At 43.9% G+C, this 23,709-nt stretch overlaps 2 protein-coding genes across 3 annotated transcripts in view; both read left to right on the top strand.

Annotated features, from left to right (window-relative positions):
• Positions 1–17,503, top strand: part of LOC308457991 (complement component C6-like) — a 28,565-nt gene extending 11,062 nt beyond the window's left edge. For both annotated transcript variants that reach the window (XM_080972422.1, XM_080972421.1), the window contains exons 9-19: positions 1,945–2,185; positions 3,517–3,639; positions 5,255–5,421; positions 6,830–7,055; positions 7,806–7,977; positions 8,721–8,832; positions 9,432–9,564; positions 9,851–10,042; positions 12,391–12,481; positions 13,257–13,498; positions 15,117–17,503. In XM_080972422.1, coding sequence (XP_080828548.1) covers positions 1,945–2,185; positions 3,517–3,639; positions 5,255–5,421; positions 6,830–7,055; positions 7,806–7,977; positions 8,721–8,832; positions 9,432–9,564; positions 9,851–10,042; positions 12,391–12,481; positions 13,257–13,498; positions 15,117–15,292 — 1,875 coding nt within the window. In that variant the 3' untranslated portion in view covers positions 15,293–17,503. The remainder of the gene's footprint in view (positions 1–1,944; positions 2,186–3,516; positions 3,640–5,254; positions 5,422–6,829; positions 7,056–7,805; positions 7,978–8,720; positions 8,833–9,431; positions 9,565–9,850; positions 10,043–12,390; positions 12,482–13,256; positions 13,499–15,116) is intronic.
• A 36-nt stretch (positions 17,504–17,539) lies between these two features.
• Positions 17,540–23,709, top strand: part of LOC308457999 (complement component C6-like) — a 31,799-nt gene continuing 25,629 nt past the window's right edge. The window contains exons 1-4 of the mRNA XM_080972448.1: positions 17,540–17,659; positions 19,401–19,546; positions 21,347–21,503; positions 22,589–22,733. Of these exons, the coding sequence (XP_080828574.1) occupies positions 19,404–19,546; positions 21,347–21,503; positions 22,589–22,733 (445 nt within the window). The 5' untranslated portion in view covers positions 17,540–17,659; positions 19,401–19,403. The remainder of the gene's footprint in view (positions 17,660–19,400; positions 19,547–21,346; positions 21,504–22,588; positions 22,734–23,709) is intronic.

The raw sequence follows: 23,709 nt of genomic DNA, 5'->3' as shown, positions 1-23,709 counted from the left end.
GGGAGGGAGGACCTTTTGCACTGTGGCTTGAATTCTTTAAAGGAAAAATGGCAAATAAATGTAATGAGCAAATCTCTCTTTTTTTTCTGGAAAGCATATTCTGCATGGTGAGTTGGTTTTTTTATCATGGTGCAACATTTGTCCTTTCTTTCTAATGTATACTTGTAAATTCTAAATGAATTCATAATAGCCTATGTTTCAGTAAAAGTGTGGGTGTTATGGGGTATAATATTTATTTTTTAAAGTAATGTTCTTGGTAGCATTTGTTTAATAAGTAAAAAAATTCTTTCCCCAAGTTAAACAAATATGAACATAATTACTTTAGTGTCTGCAGTGTAGAGATAAGCTTTTCTCTTAAACCAGTTTATTTATTCATTCATATACTCTATAAAATATCACAGTAGAAACAACGGCCAGGGATTGTAAATGGGAAAAGATTTTAGAAATAAATAAATTGTTGGAGCCGGAGCTAGTGATTTGTCCATTTACTGATAGCATGTAATAAATAGAACATTCTGGACAGAATTGTTGTAATTTGCAATAAAAGGAACCAAAAATCAAGAAAGAACTAAAGTTAAGTTTCTCACCAACAAATTCATTGCTGTAAGATGTGGCGCAGGTGGCTGGTTTTATTGGCCTTCAAAGGTGAAGAGACATAATCATGGCTGCTATTAGCCATCACTCCCACTTATGGTGAACTCAGATGTTGAGTGCTGACACAAATTCATCCAGAATTGGGCAAATGATAAACAAAAGGTATTAGGGTGTGTGTGTGTGTAGGTATGTACTATAGGTATTCACCTGTGAACTGCTCCACTGTATTCACATACCCTCCACCTCTTTGAAGCCCAAATCTGGAACACCATCTTCCTGTATGCCATCTTCCCCATTTTTTATCACAACAGCATGGCGGCCATTTTGGTTGCCATGATCTTGTGCAATTTCACACCACAGTGTTAGGATATTTCCGTTCCACCTTAAAAGGGAGCAGGATGTTTGTGTCACAGCCTGCGTATTTCCTGTTCACAGGATGTTTCTGTGTGTCTATGCTTTCATTCTCTCTCTGTGCCTGAGACACCGAAGCAGGCAGTCATGTTTTCTTTGTTCTGACCAACGCTGAATAAAATTGTAAATAATGCTCTCCTGCGTGCATCTTTCGCTGTGTGAATTCTGCTGATAGAGCGTGCACGAGCTCTGGAATGTGGGAAGCTATTTCTGGGGCTCGTGTCGCTAATTGCTGATACTGTATCTACGGGAGATCGATGGATCTCCGGAGGCGACGTGGAGTCATGATGGGCTTTATCTCCCTGGCAGTATCCCAACACACAGTTCCCCCCAGGCAAAAAAAGTTGCTTTTTTTCAAGCATGGCACCCATAAATGTGTGTTTGGGGGCATCACATGAGATCATGGCCCTCCCAAAAGTGCTAAGTAGGGGGGAATTGCACTGTGAGATCGCAGCAAGCAAAATGGCTGCCATTCTCTTGTGATAAAAAAATGGGATGTCCAGGTTTTTGGGGGGACACTTATGGGGTATGTATTCAGCCCTGAGAAACACTACAATTCAAGTGACAGCAGCACATGAAATGGTTTTCTCTGTGGTGGCTCCAAGGTGTTCTGGAATGCCCATCTATTTCCAGGTATATCTTGTGGCAATTGATATACTTTTTTTGGCCTTGGATCAAGGTGCTGTCTTAGGCATTTGGACGAGTAGCAGTTTCCCCTCCTGCTATTTTATGTTGCTGCACTCCTGTTTTGCTGCTCATGTGATCTTGTTGAGCTTTGTGCTTTTAATTCATGGTTTTAATGAATTTTATGTTGTTTTAAAACCATTGTCATTTTATGTAACGTGCCCTGGGAGCATTTGGTGAAGAATGGCCATAAAAATCAAATAAGTGCCTTATTAGCAACTGGAACAGACTCTAACTTTAATTCTTCCATTTTAGAACTCCAACTTTATTAGAGTCCATAAGGTGATTGCTGTGTCGAACTTCACAGTGAAACAGTCAGACTTGCACCTCTCTGGAGTTTTCCTACAGGCCCTCAACAGCCTGCCTCTGGAGTACAACTATGCCCTTTACAGCCGGATATTCAATGACTTTGGGACTCATTACTATACTTCTGGTTCAATGGGGGGCACGTATGACCTCCTCTATCAATACAGTGCTGAAGAGCTGAGAAATTCAGGTATGTGGCAGTTAGCTAGGGAAGATCACATCACCATTTTAACAACAGTAAATGGCCCTGTTTGGGGGAGAATGGGAGAGGATATGCATCAGTTCCTTTTTAAAAAACCAAACTTTTCCAGACGTCTCTTTAGTGATATAATGAAATAGGATATGCATGAGGGAATATTTACCAAATCTTGGGGGCAGGGGACCTGAAAAAGGAATGTTTGTTTAGATTTCCCATGAAGAGGGCACAAAGAGGAATGTTTAAATTATGAACAGTGCAGTTCCTCTCTTATGCCTGCTCTGACCAATGACGTCTTGAGTAACTGAGTAAATTTGGTTGTGTGCATGTTTGGTTTGTGTGACATTTCCTTGGTTCCATGCTCTCTTCCTCAGCAACATCCCCCTATAACTCCCATTGTTCCTACCACAGACCTGTAAATCTTGCCCTTGCAGGAACACCATGGCAGCTAGGTTTCTGAACTCTGGCACGCTTCATCCTCTCACATCCAGTTCTGGCAATATAGAAATGAAAAATGTATAGACTTTTCCTTTGTTTGAAAAATCATACCTTAAAGCTGGTTGCACAAGACGCCTGTGGATTTATCTGCCTAGATTAGAATTTGGCAAGCAATCCATTCTGGATGGGCTGCTGTACCTACAAATTTCATCCTCGCTGCAAATTTCACCCTCTTCTAGAAAAAGGCGGGTGGGGGCATTTTTACACCATCCATTGTAGTTAATTGGGTGGATCCAATGTGGTTCTAAATGATTTGCTTTGGAAAGACAGAGAGCACCATTGAAACAGATCCTACCGCTCCCCAAAGCTGCACATACAGATGCAAGTTGAATCTTGTGGTCAAAGCATACCCCTTGAACTCATTAGGGGCTCAGCTAGATTAGTAAAGAAAAAGCGTTTTATATGCATTTTATATGCATTATAACACTGTGACACCAACGTGATTTCTCTTACAAAGTTTACAGTGCATTTTCCTGAAACACTTATTTGATGTGTCTAGAACCAGCCTAGGTTTGTGTTATTTTGTATTATTTAAGATTGCTAGAATTCTGATTCCAAACCAGGCACATATTGTTATTTTTCTGTAATAGCAGAATGCTGCCAGACATGAGACTTAGGAGCTGCTCCTTTCTGCTTACTCACTAAGATGCACTGACCAGTTTCAGCCAGTTCTGATGAACAACATTTGCTCTCCACTTCAGAAAGAGACAGTGAGCTATTCCCACAGTGTTGTTTGCAAGGCAGAACAATAAGTAAAAATAACATGAATGCTGAGTTGCTTTGTGAATTTTTAAGTACTGGGGACATGATTTCTCTCCCCACTACAGGTTTAACAGAGCAAGAAGCAAATGAGTGTGTCCGGACAGAAACAACGAGGCGTGTCTTTTTCAGGAAGAAAAAGAAAGTGCGTACAGATTGCATCAACAACAGAATGAGTGAGAAGCATGAAGGTAGCTATAAAGGATAGTGGATTTCTAGCGATCCTATTGCCTCGAAGTGTGTCGTGGTGAATAATAAGAATAAGCAATAACCTCAATATCCTTTGTTTTTCCAGTGGCAAATACTTGCAAAGAGTGCATTATGTTGATATCCAGGGATTCAGCTTTTTTCATTCTTTAAAAAATAACCTCCATTAAATTCTGCTCTAGAATAGTCTCAATGTTCACGATTTCAAAGCACTGTGAGAGACTAATTGCTTTTGGGGAGGGTTAACTGAAGCAGACATGGTCAAGGAATTTAGCCCTTTCTCTGCTGCTGTCCTTGGAAATCTCTTTTTTTTTTTTTGTAGCTGCTATTTTCATTAGGAGGAAATACCTCCCTTAAAGGTAAAGGTAAAGGGACCCCTGACCATTAGGTCCAGTCATGACCGGCTCTGGGGTTGTGGCACTCATCTCGCTTAACTGGCCGAGGGAGCCGGCATACAGCTTCTGGGTCATGTGGCCAGCATGACTAAGCTGCTTCTGGCGAACCAGAGCAGCGCACGGAAACACTGTTTACCTTCCCGCCGAAGCAGCTTTCGAACTGCTAGGTTGGCAGGAGCAGGGACCGAGCAACGGGAGCTCACCCCGTCGTGGGGATTCAAACCGCCGACCTGTGGTTTAACCCACAGCACCACCCGTGTCCCTAATACCTCCCTTAGCAGATGCTATTTGCTTATTTATTTATTTTTTTAAAAAAGAGTGTCAAATGCATGTCGACTCTAATTTGATCTTGACAGTTTCAGCTGACAAGTGGCTAATAAAGGAAGAAACGTAAGTAAAGAAATGGAATGTATTGTGGAAAGCTCCATCCTGCATCTTGCATACACTATGTAAATTAAATGAACTTACACCTGCCCTACCCAGTGACCTTCCTTGGTGTATAAGTCTCTATTCTTTTGGTGCACTGATGTAATACTGCAGTCTGCTCTGCTCTTGTTCAGGACAAGCTTATTCCATTCCCCCTCCCACCCAATTTTCTGATTACTTCCCCTCCAACAGTCAGTCAGCATTCCATAGCCACTGACCTCACTGGACTATTTAGTGGGCTTTTCTCTTATTCACTTAGGTGACATTCAGTGATGTTAGGTAACCCATTTTTCTCTGCTCGCACAGTTTAGGATTAAACTGTGTGGGCAAAAAAACAGCATCTCTGCAAGCGGCGACAACCAGCTTGCAAGTGGCAGGGCATGGCATTTGCCAACGTTCAGATGATAGCTGGTGCATGCAAAGCCCTGTGTCGTCACAAGTGCCAATAATCATGCCAGCACTTGCTATGTAGCTCAACCATCAGTGTTGCCTTCAAAACAAACCTCATTTTCAGCTAAGCTGACTCACGTTTGACATAATATATGATGACAGAAACAAGCAGGCGGGCATGGCTTGGTCAAAATGGCTTCATGGACCAAATAGAGAGACCTAATAGACCTAATTATGCCCATGGGCTAGAGGTTTGTCATGGCCAGTATATCATTCATTCTTTCAGGTGGTTTTCTGCAAACCACCGTCTGCGTCGGTTTTGAATAGATGCTGTGAATTTAAGCATTGTTCTGGTAACCAAAAACCACTCCTTTCAAATCTGTTCCAGGTTCTTTTCTTCAGTCCTCTGAAAAGTCTATCTCATTAGTAAAAGGAGGGAGGTCTGAATACGCTGCAGCACTGGCCTGGGAAAAGAAAGGATCTTTCCCAGAGCATGCCGTGTACACAAATTGGCTGGAATCGACCAAAGACAATCCAATCGTTGTTGATTTTGAGGTAGGAAAGCAGAAGCAATGAAGTAGTGTATCCTTTTAGCCCACAAAGAGATGAACATAGGTCCTCGGTTCACAATGGGGAAAGCATTTATTAATCTTGTTGTGGATATTCTGGTCACAAAATAAAGTTAAAGAGATAGGTGAAGAGCTGTGTAACTCAGTGGTAGAACATCTGATTTGCATTCAGAAGATCCAAGCTTCAACCCCTTGCATCTCAAGCCAGGACTGAAACCAGGCAGTGTAGACTAGGTTTCCTCAACCTTTTCGAACCTGCTTTTAGCCCAAACATGTTTTTGGGAGACCTGTTTCTTAATCTTAGGCCAGACATCTGCATGGTGGTAGAGTTCTTCTTGGCGCTCCCCTTGGATCCAGTATACCTGAAGGAGCGTCTCCACCTCCATCGTTCTGCCCGGACACTGAGGTCCAGTGCCGAGGGCCTTCTGGTGGTTCCCTCACTACGAGAAGCCAAGTTACAGGGAACCAGGCAGAGGGCCTTCTCGGTAGTGGCACCCGCCCTGTGGAACGCCCTCCCATCAGATGTCTAAGAGAAAAATAACTACCAAACTTTTAGAAGACATCTGAAGGCAGCCCAGTTTAGCGAAGCTTTTAATGTTTAATAGGTTATTGTATTTTAGTGTTTTGTTGGAAGCCGCCCAGAGTGGCTGGGGAAACCCAGCCAGATGGGCGGGGTATAAATAATAAATTATTATTATTATTATTATTATTATTATTATATCAGCCCACAACTCAATAGGAGGCACCTACCCACCAGATGAAGACCAGTGGTATAGACAATTGGTGGGTACCTACTGAAGTGGGTAAAAGAATAGTCCAACTTGGTTTAAGGCAGCTCCCTATGTTCTTCTAACTTTGTAAAGCACCTAAGGAGAGATGCAATTCTTCAGGTGTTGTGGAACTCCAACCACATAACTATTCTCTTTGTAAAACACTCTGAGTCGTCCCCCCCCCCTTTTTTAAGAGTTTGGATGTGATATCCTGCTTTATCACTACCCGAAGGAGTCTCAAAGCAGCTAACATTCTCCTTTCCCTTCCTCCCCGACAACAAACACTCTGTGAGGTGAGTGGGGCTGAGAGACTTCAAAAAAGTATGACTAGCCCAAGGTCACCCAGTAACTGCATGTGAAGGAGCAGAGACGCGAACCCGGTTCCCCAGATTACGAGTCTATCGCTCTTAACCACTACACCACACTGGCTCTCTAGTGTTAGAATTTAAACAATCGAGCACTGTATAAATTTTATGAACCAAACAAATAGCTCCCATCATCCTGAACACTGCCCATTTGGTGATGAGCGTTGGCTTCCAACAGCATCTTGAAGACCACATGTCCCCCGTTCCTGAGATAAAGATGCACTGCACTTGATGTTACCACAAGGCTCTTTTCATTTAGCTGGCTCCCATTTTGGATCTGGTGAAGGACTTCCCGTGTGCGGCAACTAAACGGCATAACCTCAGGAAAGCTCTTGCAGAATATGCGGAGCGATTTGACCCGTGCCGATGCGCTCCCTGCCCCAACAATGGCAGGCCTGTGCTCTCCGGAACCGAATGCCTCTGTGTGTGCCAGGCTGGTACATATGGCGACAACTGTGAGATGAAAGCACCTGATTACAAATCTGGTATAGTCCTTCATAATTTTATTTGCATGCTGCTTTTACGCAAAAAGAATCATGCTCAAAGAAAAGGGATGCACCTCATAGGCAACCACCGCAAGAACAGTTTCATAATAACATAATAAAACAGCAATGTCATAGCAAATACAACAACGTGCAACAACCCTTATAACAGCATTTCAGCTTCGCATGGTCCTGATACCATGGCAGAAATGCAGGGAAGTGCAGATACAACTATAACACCTAGAAGAAGAATTTTTGTGTGACAGTGCTCACCAGTACAGGGTACCATCACCTTCTCTTCTTCTTTTGCTGTCTATAGTAGCCATTTTGTGCTGGCACCCACGACACTTTTAAGAAAACATAAGTACCGGTGTTGCATTTTTTAAAAAACCAGGCAGAGGGCCTTCTCAGTAGTGGCTCCCACCCTGTGGAAAACCCTCCCATCAGATGTCAAGGAAATAAACAACTATCTTATTTTTAGAAGACATCTGAAGGCAGCCCTGTTTAGGGAAGTTTTTAATGTTTTACGTTTTATCGTGTTTTTAATATTCTGTTGGGAGCCGCCCAGAGTGGCTGGGGAAACCCAGCCAGATGGGCAGGGTATAAATAATAAATTGTTATTGTTATTGTTATCATTTATTATTATTATTAGCGCTGGGTATAGGCGTGTGTTGTTCTCACTTTGTGTAACATTTCAGTGAAACTTGTGGTTATTCCAGGCTTGTTAGGGGTTTCTCTTCTCATCTGTTTCAGTCGCCGTGGATGGTCACTGGAACTGCTGGTCTCAATGGGGTCCTTGTAATGCTGGCCATAAGAGATATAGGACCCGTGAGTGTGATAATCCTTCACCACTAAATGGAGGGAAACCATGTGAAGGTGAACGGGCCCAAGAGGAAGAATGCTACCTCTCCATATTTGCTGACAAGTAAGAGTGAACTAGAAGGGCTAATTGTGGGAAGGGCTGTAGATCCATTGATTTCCATTTGCCAGGATTTTGCAGTTTCCCTATTTGCAGAATTTCAATGAAAATGGAGCCAGGAGTGGAAACTGCCAATGCTCACTTAATTGTTCCATGTCTGGGATAGAAATAAATCTGGTGCATATGATCGGTTTTGTTGCTACTTTCATTCCACAAACAACACATCATTTATTACACACACAATTTGCATTGTGTCTCCTTTGCGTTGAAATCAAAAGGTAGAATAATGTAATGACAATGTCAGTTACATAATCTACATAATTAATTAAGTCAGATAAGTCCACCACAGCAGGCAGTGAGGCAAATAATGTAGTCTTTGGCAGAAGATGATCTGTAGTGGAACGGAAACAGTGCTGCATGTGACAAATAAAGAGACAATGGAAAATGATGCCTTTTTACAACTCAGATTCGATCCCAGACAGGGCTCCAGAACCCTAAAAAGCAATTGCTCCTCAGTGAAGATAGTATTCTTATGTCCACCCAAATCTCTGAGCAGTGAGAGGATTTTTTTGGCAGGAAGCACCTACCTTGTTTTTGGTTTCCTCAGAATTAAGGTTACTGGAGACTGGTGTCTTTGTGACAATTACTTAAATTAATATTTAAGAAAGGAAAATGGAAGAGCCCTGGGTGGTTCTAGTAAGCAGTAAGCAAATAAAGCTTGCATGAATTCAGCGGTTCTTTTCTTCTAGGGGGGCCTTGTGTCTCAACGATGGTGACGAGAAAAAGGAAAGGGATATTTTGGTTGAGCAGCCTGAATCTGGATGCCTCAAACCAGACCCTCCAGAACATGGGTTCATCAGGGTGAGTGTTGGAACTTGTCTCTCTCTAAATGGGTTAAAGCCTTTATCTCAATGCCTAGCTTGCTCTTGCTCCTGTCTTCAGCAAAGAGATGGCCTGAGAGGCCTCTGAAGGGCCCCTTCTTGCCTTATTGGACCAATTTGGAATTTCTCATCCATGTTGGTGGCAGGACCAGCAGTGTTCTATGAGCAGCTGAGAGCTGCCATTTTAATTTCCCTCAATTCATCAGAGGGAATGTGGAGGAGATAAAACATTAATGTTTTTGAGATTAGATTGTCAGACTAGGATTTGGGAGATCCTCCTGGGAATTCCCACTCAGTCATGGAGCCCACTGGAACCATTGGCTTACTTTCAGCCTCACCTACTTTACAGGGTTGTTGCACAGATAAAGGAACAGTAGAGAACTTTTTGGATACACTAATTTCCCTGGGAGTACTTGTGTAGAAGAATGGGATGGCATTTACCCAGATAAATAGAAGAGCTAGTGATATCCTGAAGAAAGGTTCTGTGGAAGAGCTTTTGTGTTACCAATCCAAGTTGTGATTCCAAAACTTTAAAAAACTTGTTCAGCGAGTAAAACCAATTCTCCTTGTTGATTTCAGAATGAAAAGAACTATTATGCTGTTGGCGAACAAGCTGAAGTTGTCTGTTTGAGTGGATACAACCTTGTGGGGTATCAGTTCTTTCTCTGCCTACCAGATCAAACGTGGGCACAGAGGCCTGTCGATTGCCAGCGTAAGAGCCAGAAAAACCCTTGCCAGATAGAACGATTCCCCCCTCCCACTGTGTGACCTTTTGTGGGTTCTCCCAACCCCTGCAAAGCCGATTTATGGGGAGGAGGAGGAGGGGGAAAGCCCCATTGTGTTAGTGGGACTTGTTGCTCTCGCTTCTGCTAGTGCAACTGTTTAGTTGAATCTGGAGCAAAGGGATAACTAAACATATGAGAGGATCTTTAATTGCATGTTTAACCTGCAGGCTTTTTATAACAAGATGCTTATTTTATTATTTTATTTTGCTATAGCATCCTCTTGTCTCAGACCATCAGCATCTCCTAGTGTATCCATTTCTCCATTTAAAAGTGACTACAGCATTGGAGAAACCATCCAACTTAGCTGCCCTGCAACCTATATCCTAAGTGGCCACAGACAATACACTTGTGGGAAAGGCCCATCCTGGAAGCCTCCTGTTTGGAGCCTGCTCACCTGTGAGAAAGGTAAAGGGGAGCAAGTTGATTCTATGTGGTTCAGTGGCTAGTAGTCTGCCAGACCAGGACTGGGGAGGTGCAGGTTCAAATTCACATGTAGCTATGAAGCTCACTGGTTGATTTTGGGTCAGTCATTGCTTCTCAGTCTTTGCAGGGCTGTTGTGAAGATAAAAGTGCATGACTACATATGTCATGTCATGTTGTGTGGATGCCTGATTATCGTCTTCCAAAGCAACTACTCTATTCTGAACTTAAAAATGGTAAGTGTAATGCTGGTGGTCAACAAAAGAGACTCAAAGACGCTTTCAAGGCAAATCTAAAAAACATAGTAGTATAAAAACTGACAACTGGAAAACAATGGCCTGTGAGCACTCCACTTGGAGAGCAGCCTTTACCAAAAGTGTCATGGACTTTGAAGATGCTCAAACTCAGGACGAAAGGGAGAAACACGCTAAGGGAAACACCTCACCATGATTAAGTCCCACCTGGAAACCTATCTCCCCACTTGGAAGGACGTGTGGATCCAGAATTGGTCTCCACAGTCACTTATGGACTCATTGTTAAAACCATATTTATGGAAGACAATCTTACTTGGCTACGAGTGACAGAAGAAGAAGAAGAAGAAGAAGAAGAAGAAGAAGAAGAAGAAGAATGGTGCCTTGAGCTCTCTAGGAGCAGGGAGAAATAAAAATGCAACAAATAAAGAAATGGACACCCACCAAAACCACTTTTTATGCACCTCTCTGATATAGTATGTCCTCCTTTCCGGTCCTGACTTGTGACTTTAGGCTTTATTGCCGCTGTGCTCTCTTGCTTCTAATATATCAGTTCTCCGTATGCGTCTCTTCAAAGCCTTCTTCTCTCATTTCATACCACATTCAAACTTAATCCTTTCAAGTCTCTACGTCTGTCAATGCTCTATGCAGGTGAAGGACTGCAGCTCCGTGAGCTTGCAGCTGTTACAGATTACAATCGTGGGAATAGACTTCTGACCTTGTAGGACAATGTATTCAGAAGCTCTGTTGTGTGCTCTCTGTAAAACAAATGCCCTACTGGAACAGCTAAATGAGAAGACGGATTTGATGACTGATGCGATCAGAAATTTTGAACAGGCAGTGGGAAACTATATGGAGCCCACCCAGGAATTAAATCAGGAGTGTGCCCCGACAGAACAGATGAGGGAAGAGGATGTTGCTGAATCTTGGGCGCCAGAGATGGAGGGAGCTGTGGCCCTGCAGGAACATGAGCTTTTGGATTTGACAAATGAACTTGGAAAAAGCCAGATTTGGAAAGATAAAGTTTGGACTGGTTTGGAAATGGGGGGTTGGATAGACCCCCCTATGCAGGGATGTTTGGACTTTTCAAGTCTGGCAATGGGCCGTGAGATGTTTGGGGCTGTGGGGGCTCTTAATTTTGAAGGGATTCTGAAACATGTTTTTAAATACCACATGGAGTTTAGTCTGGACTATGGAAAAGGGGCTGATTTGTTGAGAAGGGTCAAAAACATTGTCAAGCTGGAGTTCCCACGAGTGAAAGGAGAATATGAAGAAGAGCTGCGGAAGGGACATGGAAGGGACTTAAGGGCCTCGGATATAAGGTTACCAGGTTATGGCAGAATCCGAGACCAGGGAGAAGAGTTGGTGGAAGAAGATTGGAAGAAATTTAAAGACTATCTACAGAAATATTGCAAAATTAATGAATGTTAGAATGATGTTAGAATGAAGTTAGGTGGTTTAAGCAGTAATGCTATAAAGGTGTATGTAAAAAAGGATTGATAACAGGTGAAAATTTAAAGTCATAGTATATTAAGTTAAAGGATCATGAGAAAATAAAGAGGGAAAGAAATTGCTGAATTAACTAATTGAACTGGAATACAAAAAAGGGAGGTATGAGGAGGTTAGGGAAACAAGGATATGAATATAAGGCATAGAAAAATTGATCTATTTTTCTCTTTTTCTTCTTTAAGTGTTTTTTATTCTTTTATTCTGTACTTTGTATTTTGTATTTTTCTTGTATTTTTACTTCTGTTTTTTGTTTTTACTTTTCTTGTTTTTGTGTAATTCTTTTTTTCCTGAAAATCTAATAAATATCTTTTTTTTTTTTAAAAAGGACTGCAGCTCCGTGGCTGCTCTGCCTTGCCTGCACAAGGTCCCAGGTTCACTCCTTGGCATGTCCAGAGAGACACCTCTGCCTAAAACCCTGGAGAGCTGTTGCCAGTCAGTGCAGACAGTATTGAGCTAGATAGACCAAAGGTCTGACTCAGCATAAAATAACTTCATATGTTATGTTATCTGCAGTAGGATTTGTGTTTCCAAGCCCCTTGAAAATCATGATTTGCTGGTTGTTGTTTTCCCCAGATGGTCACACTCAAGCTCAAGGCAGTTGCAGGCCAGGCCAAAAGCAGGCTAGATCCCAGTGTGTGTGCCTGTCGCCAACAGAGGACTGTGGGTAAGGAAAGCTTCATCCCCTCCCCACCCACATGTAACATGTTGAAATATCTATAGCTCTAAACTTCTTTAGCTGGAGTGGGAAGTTTCAATGAGATTTCAAGGCTTGTGGGATTCCCCATACATATGTAAATAAAGAAACAGACAATAGCTATTAAGCAGCATGACAGAGGTGTTGATGCACACACATATTTCTTTTGTTCCACTGTCATCCTTGGTCAAATAAGTTTTTGAAACACTACCCTGCTGCATCCCCACCCAAAAAGAAAACCCACTACAAAACCTGTTTGGCGAGAGATTACTGTACTCACAGAGAGCAATGATACTTCTTATGTACCTTTTTCAACACTCTGAAGAACAAACAAAGCATCATCTGCCTCCATGTCAGATTTATGTTAGTCTCATAAAGCTGTCTGATAAGCCTAGGGACATTCCAGACTTTAGATTCATTGTCTCCTTGAATCTCTCCAATGTGCTGAGCAGGCTTCAGGTTATTTACAATCAACTGTTCTACAGTCCCCCTTTAAAGATGATGGAACCTAGGCTGCTCCTTCCTTCCTTCCTTCCTTCCATCCATCAGAGACTATTTCATTTGGGCAAACAGGGCACTGCCCCACTAACCTCAACCTGCCCTCTTTTTTGCAACCAATTCAGAAGGTGACTCTAGCTGTCAGGTTCCTCCTTTTTGTTGAGGAATATGGGGACAAAACTAGAATTAGCTTCTCCTTTCACTCCTCCTACTGTCCACTAAATTCTTTCTCTTTGTGCTTTCGCAGACACTACTCTGAAGATGTTTGTGTCCTGGATACAGCTTCTGAGCAAACCCTTACAAAGCCCAGCTGTCAGTATTTGGCAGAAAAATGCCTTGCAGAGGATTCGCTCCATTTCCTGCATGCTGGCCCTTGCCTCAGTGACACTGACTTGTGGTGGGCCAAGGAAAGGGCCAAAATGTCCGCAAACAGCATAAAGAAAGAACCTTGCGGCTACGACACATGCTACGATTGGGAGAGCTGCCTAGGTAAGCATGACTCCTCAGTCCTTCAGTGGCTCTGGGCTAATGCTCAGCACTGTGATCGCACTTGCAGCAATTACAGTTGCATCTTTAGTCAATTAAGTTGATTAACCGATTAAAACAGAGGCGAGAACCTTTTTGGCTCCATGGGCCAAACCTGGGTTTTAGCAGGAGTTTCCATGGCATGGAATTCAGCCAAACTGAGCAGCGCTGGCATAGTTCAGATGGTAGATTATGAGACTCTTAATCTCATGTTCATGGGTTCGAGCTGGGCAAAAGATTGGACTCCTTTGGGCAGGGGCTGGACTCAATGACCTTCATGGTCCCTTCCTGCTCTACAATTCTGTGATTCTATGATTTAACCCCCTGTCCATCAGCTAATGAGTGAGGGGTTAAATTCTGCCCATTTGGCTGCCCAGGAACAGAGGTGTATAGAGTCAACCCACCCTCACGGCCGTCAGATGATGTCACCAGTGATGTCAGTTGATGGGTGGGTGGGTGTGGTTTGGAGAAATGGTTCCGTGGGCTAATGTGGACTGGCCCACAGACTTGGAGGTTCCCCACCCCAGATTATAGGTTACTATACCAACTAAGCTGCAGCAAGCACCCAACACGGCCAACTGCCAACGCCAGCAATGGCCAATAGAGGAAAAGAATGTTATCCGTCTTGGAAATCCCAGGGTGGTCCCAGGAGAGCTGTGATCTCCTTCCAGCTCCCAACACACAGTTGAAAGCTCCATCTTGTACAAATAGCAGCAGCTGGGAAGGGAAAGTACAGTTTGTTTTATGAAAACGATCTGGTATATTTCTGAGTGCGTGCCTGTGCTAAGAAGTGAAATCCCCGTGGGATTGTTTGTTCAAGCATTATTGTGCAACGAGGGAGAAACAACCATGGCTTTTCCCGTAAGGTTACGAAATGTTTCTTGGCTGGCCTGTTGCACCGAACGGTTCAGCCAAGAAAGGGAAGGGCAATGGCTGTGTGGAGAGAGGTCAGAATGAGGCTGGCCTGTGAAAGAGAATCAACTCTTTTCTTTGAAGTATAATAAGCTAACACAAGTTAGTACATTGTTTCTCAGTGGGTGAGTTGAGCACATCTCCAGAAGACCAGGAAAAGAAAACAACTTCTTAATTTTTGACCTGGCAGCTCCTAATGTCAGGAGCTGTGAACTTCCTAGGGAACAGTCATAGCTCAGTGGCAAAGCATCTGCTTTGCATGCAGAAGGTGCCAGGTTCAATCCCAAGCACCTCAAAGTTGGGCTGGAAGAGACTCCAGCCAGACGCTGTATTTCTGTCTTGCTTCTATAATATTTCCAGCCTCTAACATGCCAGTGTGGTATAGTGGTTAAGAGCGGTGGACTCGTAATCTGGGGAACCGGGTTCGCGTCTCTGCTACTCCACATGCAGCTGCTGGGTGACCTTGGGCCAGTCACACTTCTCTGAAGTCTCTCAGCCCCACTCACCTCACAGAGTGTTTTTTGTGGGGGAGGAAGAAGGGAAAGGAGAATGTTAGCCGCTTTGAGACGCCTTCGGGTAGTGATAAAGCAGGATATCAAATCCAAACTCTTCCTCTTCTTCTTCTCTGGGTACCATTTGAGTGAAACAAAAACCTGTTTCTCTCTTGCAGAGACGCACAATACCTGCTTCTGCCTGATCCCTAGCCAGTGCCCGCCAAGTGAGGAGCACCTCTTCTGCCTCAACGTTCGGCACAGAAGGATGACAGCCAATCTCTGCACACTGGGGGCCATGAAATGCTCCAAAATGAACTTTGAAGTAGCGCATGAAGGACGCTGCTTGGACTAAGAGCCTTCGGGGGTCACTGCTGGGTTCGCAGCTTGCGTGGCTGCATTTGTTCTGGGCCTCTACATGCAGCTTGGATTTCAAAGATGGAGCTTTCCAATTGAGGGCTATTTCTTCTCACAGCCCAAATGTGCATGGGGGTTCAAGGCCATACCAATCCTGCTTTCCATTAGCTGACTTTCTCTGGCCGTGCGTACAGTGTCCTTCCTTTGAAAGAAGCCAGCTTCTCTACTTATAAGATGCACACAGTCCTAGTGTGGAGTACCTTTCCTCTCACAAGAAGCCGCTTTATGAAAATCCCATGACAGTGCCTCTCAACATGATCAGAATGCTAAAATATAGAAAATAAAGATAAAAATATTGACTAGTAAGAATTGAGTAAAATTAGGGACAGAGGGCAGTGTCAACCTGAGGCATTTTGCTGTCAGAAGTGGGTCACAACTGATGCCTCCCTACTACAGTTTTATAAACTGTTACTTCACTCTTCAGACACTAGTTTTTGCCTTCTTGCCTTCTATCCCCTTCATACTGCCTCCGGGAGGATGCTGCTTCAACTGCTGCATGTCAGGGCCGGACCTACCAGTTGGCAAAGGTATCCCTCTATGAGTCTAGAGAGAGCTGACATGAGCTGGCAATCTATTCCAGGGGACAGAACCCTCAGGCTCAGGGCGAAATGTCACCCTCCGGGCCTTTCTGTCTCTCCTCAAGCCACTCCACTCATTGGCTCTGCCTTGCACCCCCTTTGAGTGTTTTTGCCTCACTGGAAGATCAGTGGTCGGGTTGAGCACATATTCTGCATGCCGAATGTCCAGGTTTGACGCTCATCACCTCCAATAGAATGAATCTCAGAACGTAGGCTTGGGAAAGGCCTTGGAGAGTCACCACTTACTGAAGCAGGCAAGACTGGGCTAGACAGCCCAATAGCATGACTTGCTCTAAGGCAGCTCTACAAATTCACAAGGTTGCCGTTGGCTTTCCCTCAGCTGCTTCCTTGTTCCTCAGATGCAGGGCCGGATTTAGGTTTGGTGAGGCCCTAAGCTACTGAAGGTAATGGGGCCCTTTATATGTCCAGTTGTCCTTTGTCAGCAACAAATTGTCACTGTTTTTTGTGTTGAATATATACCATATGGTAATTTATGGACATAATAGCCATTTGCACATAACAAAATAGGAGCCTACACAAAATAAAACACTGTTGCTGTATGTAGGATTTATTTTATTTGTTTTTATCGTATATTTTGAAAATGTACATCCAGTTGTTTTTTCTTTAATTTTTTGGGGGTCCCCAAGAGAATGGGGCCCAAAGCTATAGCTTGTTTAGCTTATACATAAATCCAGCACTGCTCAGATGCGAGGAACGTTGTATTTGTTTTCCTGCTTATAATGCCACTACTTCTATCCTATGTTCTAATATTCCTTTCACACAACAGAACCTGTTGCATGCCGTGGCTTTTTGACCGGCATGTCACACTAAATTTCACTCACACCAGTGGGCGTGGTGTGGCCCAACAACGGAAGCCTTTGGACAATGCCTCTACTCCCCTGCCCTTTCCACACATGCCTGCTTCTCTCGTCACCCACGAAAAGGACAGGAAAGAACAGCATGCCAGTATATACCACCCTGAATTCCATCATGTTTACTCTATCAATTTTCTAGGCTAATGAGGTTGCAAACAGATTATTTCCAGAGCCAGTTAACAAGAAAATAAGCACTAAACTTCCATTAGATTCTCAGAAGTGACTCTTACATTGTGCGAAAGATCAAATGCAATGTGGAAATTGACAGGGAATGTGGGGAAATGGAATGAGCTGCCATGTGAATGCAGCCTTAGATGTAAATTTGACTTCAGAAGCCAACCAAGAGTGTAGGAGGCCACACTCCAGATATGTCTGGATGATGCAAGCTTTCCTCAGCTTCAGAGAACTTCCCTGGGAAGTCCAGAGCTTCAGAAAGTGGCAGTTTTAGGGCTATTATGTAATTCTGGTTTCACACAATCCCCACTGGTGCATATTGTGATGGTTAGAATCCTGTCTAATGTAGGTGGCTTGGGGGCTATTTTGTAGTACAATATGTATTTGCCTATTGCCTTGCCATTCTGTGTTCAGCATTGATTGACCATAACCTCGAGTCCGCTTGACATACATTTGGGGAATAAAGTTTCTGTTCTGTTAAAACGTAACTAATACAAATAAACGTCTCATCAGAAAGGCCAACCCAGTTTCTAGTTTTGATAGCCAGCTAAAAGAAAAGAAAAGAATTCAATACTAATTGTGAGTAGACCGAGGGTCTGAATCTGCAAATCTTCTCTTTCTCTTACCAAGTGGATTTGGCATTTTGTGGCTTCCATACATGGTTTTTGGCCAAGCAGGGTAAGTCTCTTTCTTTGACAGATGCTTGATTCATTTGCATATCGGGCTTTATGTGCATTAATTCAGGGAAATATGCAAATCTATGAATTGCCATGTTGGGTCACATGAAGATTTGAGATCAACAACCTCTTTTGTAAACAAAGGACATCCAAATGCCTCTAGAACTGCTCCACAGTGTACATTTAAAGCACATTCAATGCTCTTGACTTCCCCCAAAGAATCGTGGGAGTTGTAGTTTCGTCCTCATAGAGCTGTAGTTCCCAGCACCCTTGACAAACTACAGTTCCCAGGATTCTTTGGGGGAAGTCATGTGCTTTAAACATATGTTGAATGAATATGCTTTAAATGTATATTATGAGAAATGCCCCTAGCAGGGCTTGAAAACGGCCTTCTTTCTGTTGCTTCTGGACACAGAGATTCCATTTAGTTAAGGTTTTGGTTGGCATCTGTCTGTTTTAAGCGACAATGCGAGTGCCTCTCTAGGGGTGAAGTTTGGCACCTGCTTGGCTCCAGGAATTGCTGGAAGGAGGCATACTTCTTGTTAGCCACCCTGAGGCCGGCTTCGGCTGGGGAGGGCGGGATATAAATAAAATTTATTATTATTATTATTATTACAAGGTACCATCCAACCATTTTAGGAACTCCACTCTGGATTTGTGTAGGGTTTACTTCTTAGCCTTTCCTTCTGAAAATATCCCACAAGGCAGCAGAGGTTTAGGATCAGCGTTTTCCTAGATGGGTTACCTTCCCAGGTTGATGAGCCCCATTAGCCCCTCACTTCCCTCTACAGTATGTGCACAAACTGCCTTCTTGACCATTGGACCCACTATTGGTCTCATCCGCTCAATCTGCTAGAGCCCGTCTTTGCATGCAGGGGAAGTGCCTAACTCACTGAGGTTTTGAGGCTCATTGGCGACCCTCACTTGGTTTAGCTGGTCAAGCAAAGTTGTTCCTAGCATGTGGCCACTGTAACATGATGACAGATTCTAGGAGCCACAGGAGAGAGCTGAGGGTAACTTGGGGAGCAAAGGTGGACAAACTACCCCAAGAGGAGAAAAACATGAACCCAACAGAGGTACTACCCTTCCCCTAACACCCCATACACCACACTCTCTCTATTTGCAAATGCAACTAGTGAGTACAAACAGAATTGGAGACATCAAGAAACATGGTGGAGATGTCAGCATGCTCAGGGTTTACAACAACACAGCCCAATGAAGACCCTTAAAGGTAAAGGGACCCCTGACTGTTAGGTCCAGTCGCGAATGTCTCTGGGGTTGCGGCACTCATCTCGCTTTATTTGCTGAGGGAGCCTGCGTACAGCTTCCGGGTCATGTGGCCAGCATGACTAAGCCGCTTCTGGCGAACCAGAGCAGTGCACGGAAATGCCATTTACCTTCCCGCCATTTACCTTCCTTACCTATTTATCTACTTGCACTTTGTTGTGCTTTCAAACTGCTAGGTTGGCAGGAGCAGGGACCGAGCAACAGGAGTTCACCACGTTGCGGGGATTCAAACCGCTGACCTTCTGATTGGAAGCCCTAGGCTCTGTGGTTTAGACCACAGCGCCACCCATGTCCTTACTGGTGTGTAAAATATTATCCAGGACATACTATTGGTTCTTGGAAATAGGATAGTGTATTTATTGACTATTCCTACAAGTAAAACAGTGAATTAAATTATTCTTACATTACTACTACTACTACTTATTTGCATATTCTTTGTAACTGGACGCTTTCAGGCGATGGAGAGAACCAGCTTGGTATTCCTTATCCTACTGAGCCTTGTAATTAGGAAAAGTTTTGGGTGCTACTGTGACCATTACCCATGGAGCTCCTGGTCCAGCTGTTCACAGACTTGTAATCATGGGACGCAAACCAGATCAAGGTTGGTATTAGCAATTACAAGATCTCCTCCCCACCTTTAGAACATCAGAGGGGGAAAAGATCTCACCTTCATTCATAACAAACTCATACTAAATTTCCAGAATTATGCTATAGAAATAATAATCATCATAGAATTGTAGAGTTGGAAGGAATCCATATCTAGTAAAAAGGTAAAGGACCCCTGGATGGTTAAGTCCAGTCAAAGGCGACTATAAGGTTGCGGCGCTCATCTCACTTTCAGGCCAAGGGAGCCGGCATTTATCCACTGACAGCTTTCTGGGTCATGTGGCCAGCATGACTAAACTGCTTCTGGTACTATGGAACACCGTGATGGAAAACAGAGTGCATGGAAATGCCGTTTACCTTCCCACCATAGTGGTACCTATTTATCTACTTGCACTGGCGTGCTTTTGAGCTGCTAGGTTGGCAGGAGCTGGGACAGAGCAACGGGAGCTCACCCCGTCATGGGGATTCGAACCGCTGACCTTCTGATCGGCAAGCCCAAGAGGCTCAGTGGTTTAGGCCACAGCACCACCTGCATCCCTTTACCTTTACCATATCTAGTCCAACCCCCCTGCAACACAGGAATCACAGCTAAAGAATCCCTGACAGATGGCCATCCAACCTCTGTTTAAAAACCTCCAGTGAAGGGGAGTCCACCACCTTCCAAGGTAGTCTGTACCGCTATTGAACAGCTCTTACTGTCATGAAGTTCTTAACAGCAATAATTTGAATTTATATAGTCATCCATTCATAATTATTATTTGCTTTGTCTGACAAACCAGAAAGGAGAGGGTTAGGAAAGGAAGCAAAAGCTTCCTACATTAGTTGCTTCCATCAGTAACCAACGCTTTGGCAAGGGCCACATTCAAGAGGGTCCTGGACAAAGAATCCTCTGGGACCACCCCTCCCCAACAGAGCTTTCCAGGGGGCAGTGGAGGGATGGGTGCCATGCAGTAAAGATCCGTGGTGCAGCAATAAAACTTCTAGCACATTTGCAAAGCTAAGCAGTGTCTGGTGAGATTTCAGATTGGATGGGAGACCATGTGTTGAGTTTCCTGCATCGCTGGGGGTTGGACGAGATGACCCTTGGAGTTCCTTCCAGCTCTGCAATTCTACGATTCCATGACATATATAGAACTCTCCCATGGGAAGGGCATCCTGACAGGCCCAGGATTCCTGCCTCATGCTGAGGAGTCCTATGCACATAAGTGGAGAATTGCATAGGGCCCTTTCTCATACTCCCCATGTGACTGGAGGGGGTGGGTGGTCAAGATACTTGTTGCCAGCAAGGGAGGGCCCTGTCCATGCCTGGAATGAATATGACAGGGTTGGGACTGACTGTATGTAAACCCTCCCCTACCCCGCTCCACCATTTCCCCGACATAATAATAATAATAATAATAATAATAATAATAATAATAATTTATTATTTATACCCCGCCCATCTGGCTGAGTTTCCCCAGCCACTCTGGGCAGCTCCCAATCAAATGTTAAAAACAGTACAGCATTAAAACTTCCTTGAACAGGGCTGCCTTCAGATGTCTTTTAAAGATAGGATAGCTGCTTATTTCCTTCGCATCTGAAGGGAAGGTGTTCCACAGAGTGGGGGCCACTACTGAGAAGGCCCTCTGTCTGGTTCCCTGTAACCTCAGTTCTCACAATGAGGGAACCGCCAGAAGGCCCTCGGTGCTAGATCTCAGTGTCCGGGCTGAACGATGGGCTCCTTCAGGTATACAGGACCAAGGCCGTTTAGGGCCATTTAGAATCAGCACTGATTTGCAGCACCTTCATCTTGCAGGGAAAGCAGCTACGATGCCTACTATTATAAGAATTCTTGCGACAGATTGTGCACGTGGAGAGAGACTCGGGCCTGCAACCAGCAAGTCTGCCCCATCAACTGCCAGATCAGTGACTGGGGCTCCTGGTCAGAGTGTGACCCATGTGTTAAAAAGCAAGTAAGCAATTTGACTGCAGGGACACATGAAAAAACGGGAACTCTGTAATCTGCCTTTGTGCCTCAGGCGGCAGACACTGAGGTGCGGGGAGTGGCCAAAGCTGTGAGTACCATGTGGCCTGCCCTATAACCCCTATGCTAGCCCATAGCTGTCAACTTACAGATTTGAAAATAAGGGACCAGCAGCCTCGAAAATAAGGGATCAGCAGCCAAAATCAGGGATTTTCCAAGCACAGGTATGTTCAACTTCTGAGCCCCTCCGAGCCAAAGGCAGAAAGCCCAGCCAGCAGCCAAACGAAGCCTCAAGCGGTGGTTCCCACAGCGCAGCAACCCAGCAAAGGGGATGCAGCAAGGAAAACCACCATCACCTCTCTGCTGGGAAGCACTGAGCAAAGGCGAGTCCCCAGGCAACGTGGCCGATTTGATCAGCACAAGGCGTGCAAGCTCCACCCCCCCAGTCATTCTTAGACTCCTTATTGGGTGAGCAATGCAGCCAAGCAACCCAGTTGGAGCCTCCCTCCTCCCTGGCTGGCAGGGAGGGAGGGAGAGGAGCTGCTTCCTTTGAAACCCGGGAAATTTAAGAGACATCATCAATAAGGGACAGCAGCGGGACACGGCGCTGGGATAAGGGAGTTTCCAGGCAATTAAGGGACGATTGACAGCTATGTGCTAGCCTGCTGCCCTCAAGTACAGTGGAAGACACCAGTACTAAAGTAGGGTTCAAATGTCATTCCACTGGCTTCTGTTTCTGCCTTGGGAAAGACCCCCATCTTGCCCTTCGGCTCTGGCAGCAAAATGTCTTGAGCCGGCATTGGCTACACAGTTGTGACTTCCCCTTCCCGGCTCAGCCGAGATCCAACCCGCTGAGCCAAGCCCGGAGGATCTTATACCATACCACTCAACAATCCTGATTGAAGTGAGATGTCCCAGAATTACAGAAGCCAATCCTGGTTTCTGATTGGATCCCGAGGTGTCCCGTTTTCCCAGTGCTCTGGCACGAGTCAGCCCTGCACGTATATGCAGTTGATTGTGAGTCAAATGGACATAGGTGGGAAGATTCCACCCTTGTATTTCCATCTGTTTCAGTTTCGTGTCAGGTCTCTGGTACAGCCATCTCAGTTTGGAGGTCAACCCTGTACTGAGCAGATGACAGATTTCCGGAGATGCTTCCCCACAAAGTTATGCAGGATAGAGGAAGTCAATTGTGGGAACAAGTTCCAGTGTGAAAATGGTATTTTCTGCATTTATACATCTCTCTGTGGGATACAATTGATGGTGTCTATCTATCTATCATCTATCTATCATCTATCTATCTATCATCTATCTATCTATCTATCTATCTATCTATCTATCTATCTATCATCTATCTATCTATCTATCATCTATCTATCTATCTATCATCTATCATCTCTATCTATCTATCATCTATCATCTATCTATCTATCTATCTATCTATCTATCTATCTATCTATCATCTAACATCTATCAACTATCATCTATCATCTATCTATCTGTATCATCTATCTATCTATCTATCTATTTCTACCTCATGGATTCTGAACCTCAAGGCCTGAGGTCACCAACTTTTCTGGGTGAGAGGACACATCTGGAAATAATAAACTGTTGTGCCCACCACAAAATAACCAATTCACAGAAGAAAAACTGATGATGCTCAGAACCACCACCACTACTCCAAAAAGTATTATTTGTTTTATTTATTTCATAAAATTTATATACTGCTGGATTGTAGAAAATACCTCAAAGCAATTTACAAAAATAAAAATAAAACAATTATCGCTAAAAGATTTGCAACCACAATTTAAAACATACAGAAAGCTAAAACTACAACAGGAAAGACTAAAACAAGTTTAAACTCGTACAAACTTTCTAAACATATTTAGCGCCCTCAAAACAAATAAAACAAACAAAAGCAACCCTTTTCCAATTAAAAAAACCACACCTATATATATGGTTGGAACAGGGATTCTATGATGCTGTTTTACTTCAGGGCCTGTCAATTTTGAGTGCTCTTTTGCGGGTTCTTAAACCAGCACATTTCTTCTTGTTGTTAGTATTTTATTATTTATTAAATCTGTATATCGCCCTTCATTTGTGGATCTCAGGGTGGTTCACAACATAAAAATACAATATTTAAAAGCACAAAATACATAATGAAAATAAGAACGAAAAACAACCTCTCTCCCACA

The sequence above is a fragment of the Podarcis pityusensis genome (assembly GCF_964106645.2).
Source record: "Podarcis pityusensis genome assembly, chromosome: 11".
Classification (NCBI taxonomy): Eukaryota; Metazoa; Chordata; class Lepidosauria; order Squamata; family Lacertidae; genus Podarcis; species Podarcis pityusensis.
The sequence above is the reverse complement of the archived record's forward strand: the minus strand, read 5'-3'. Positions and strand labels throughout refer to the sequence as shown.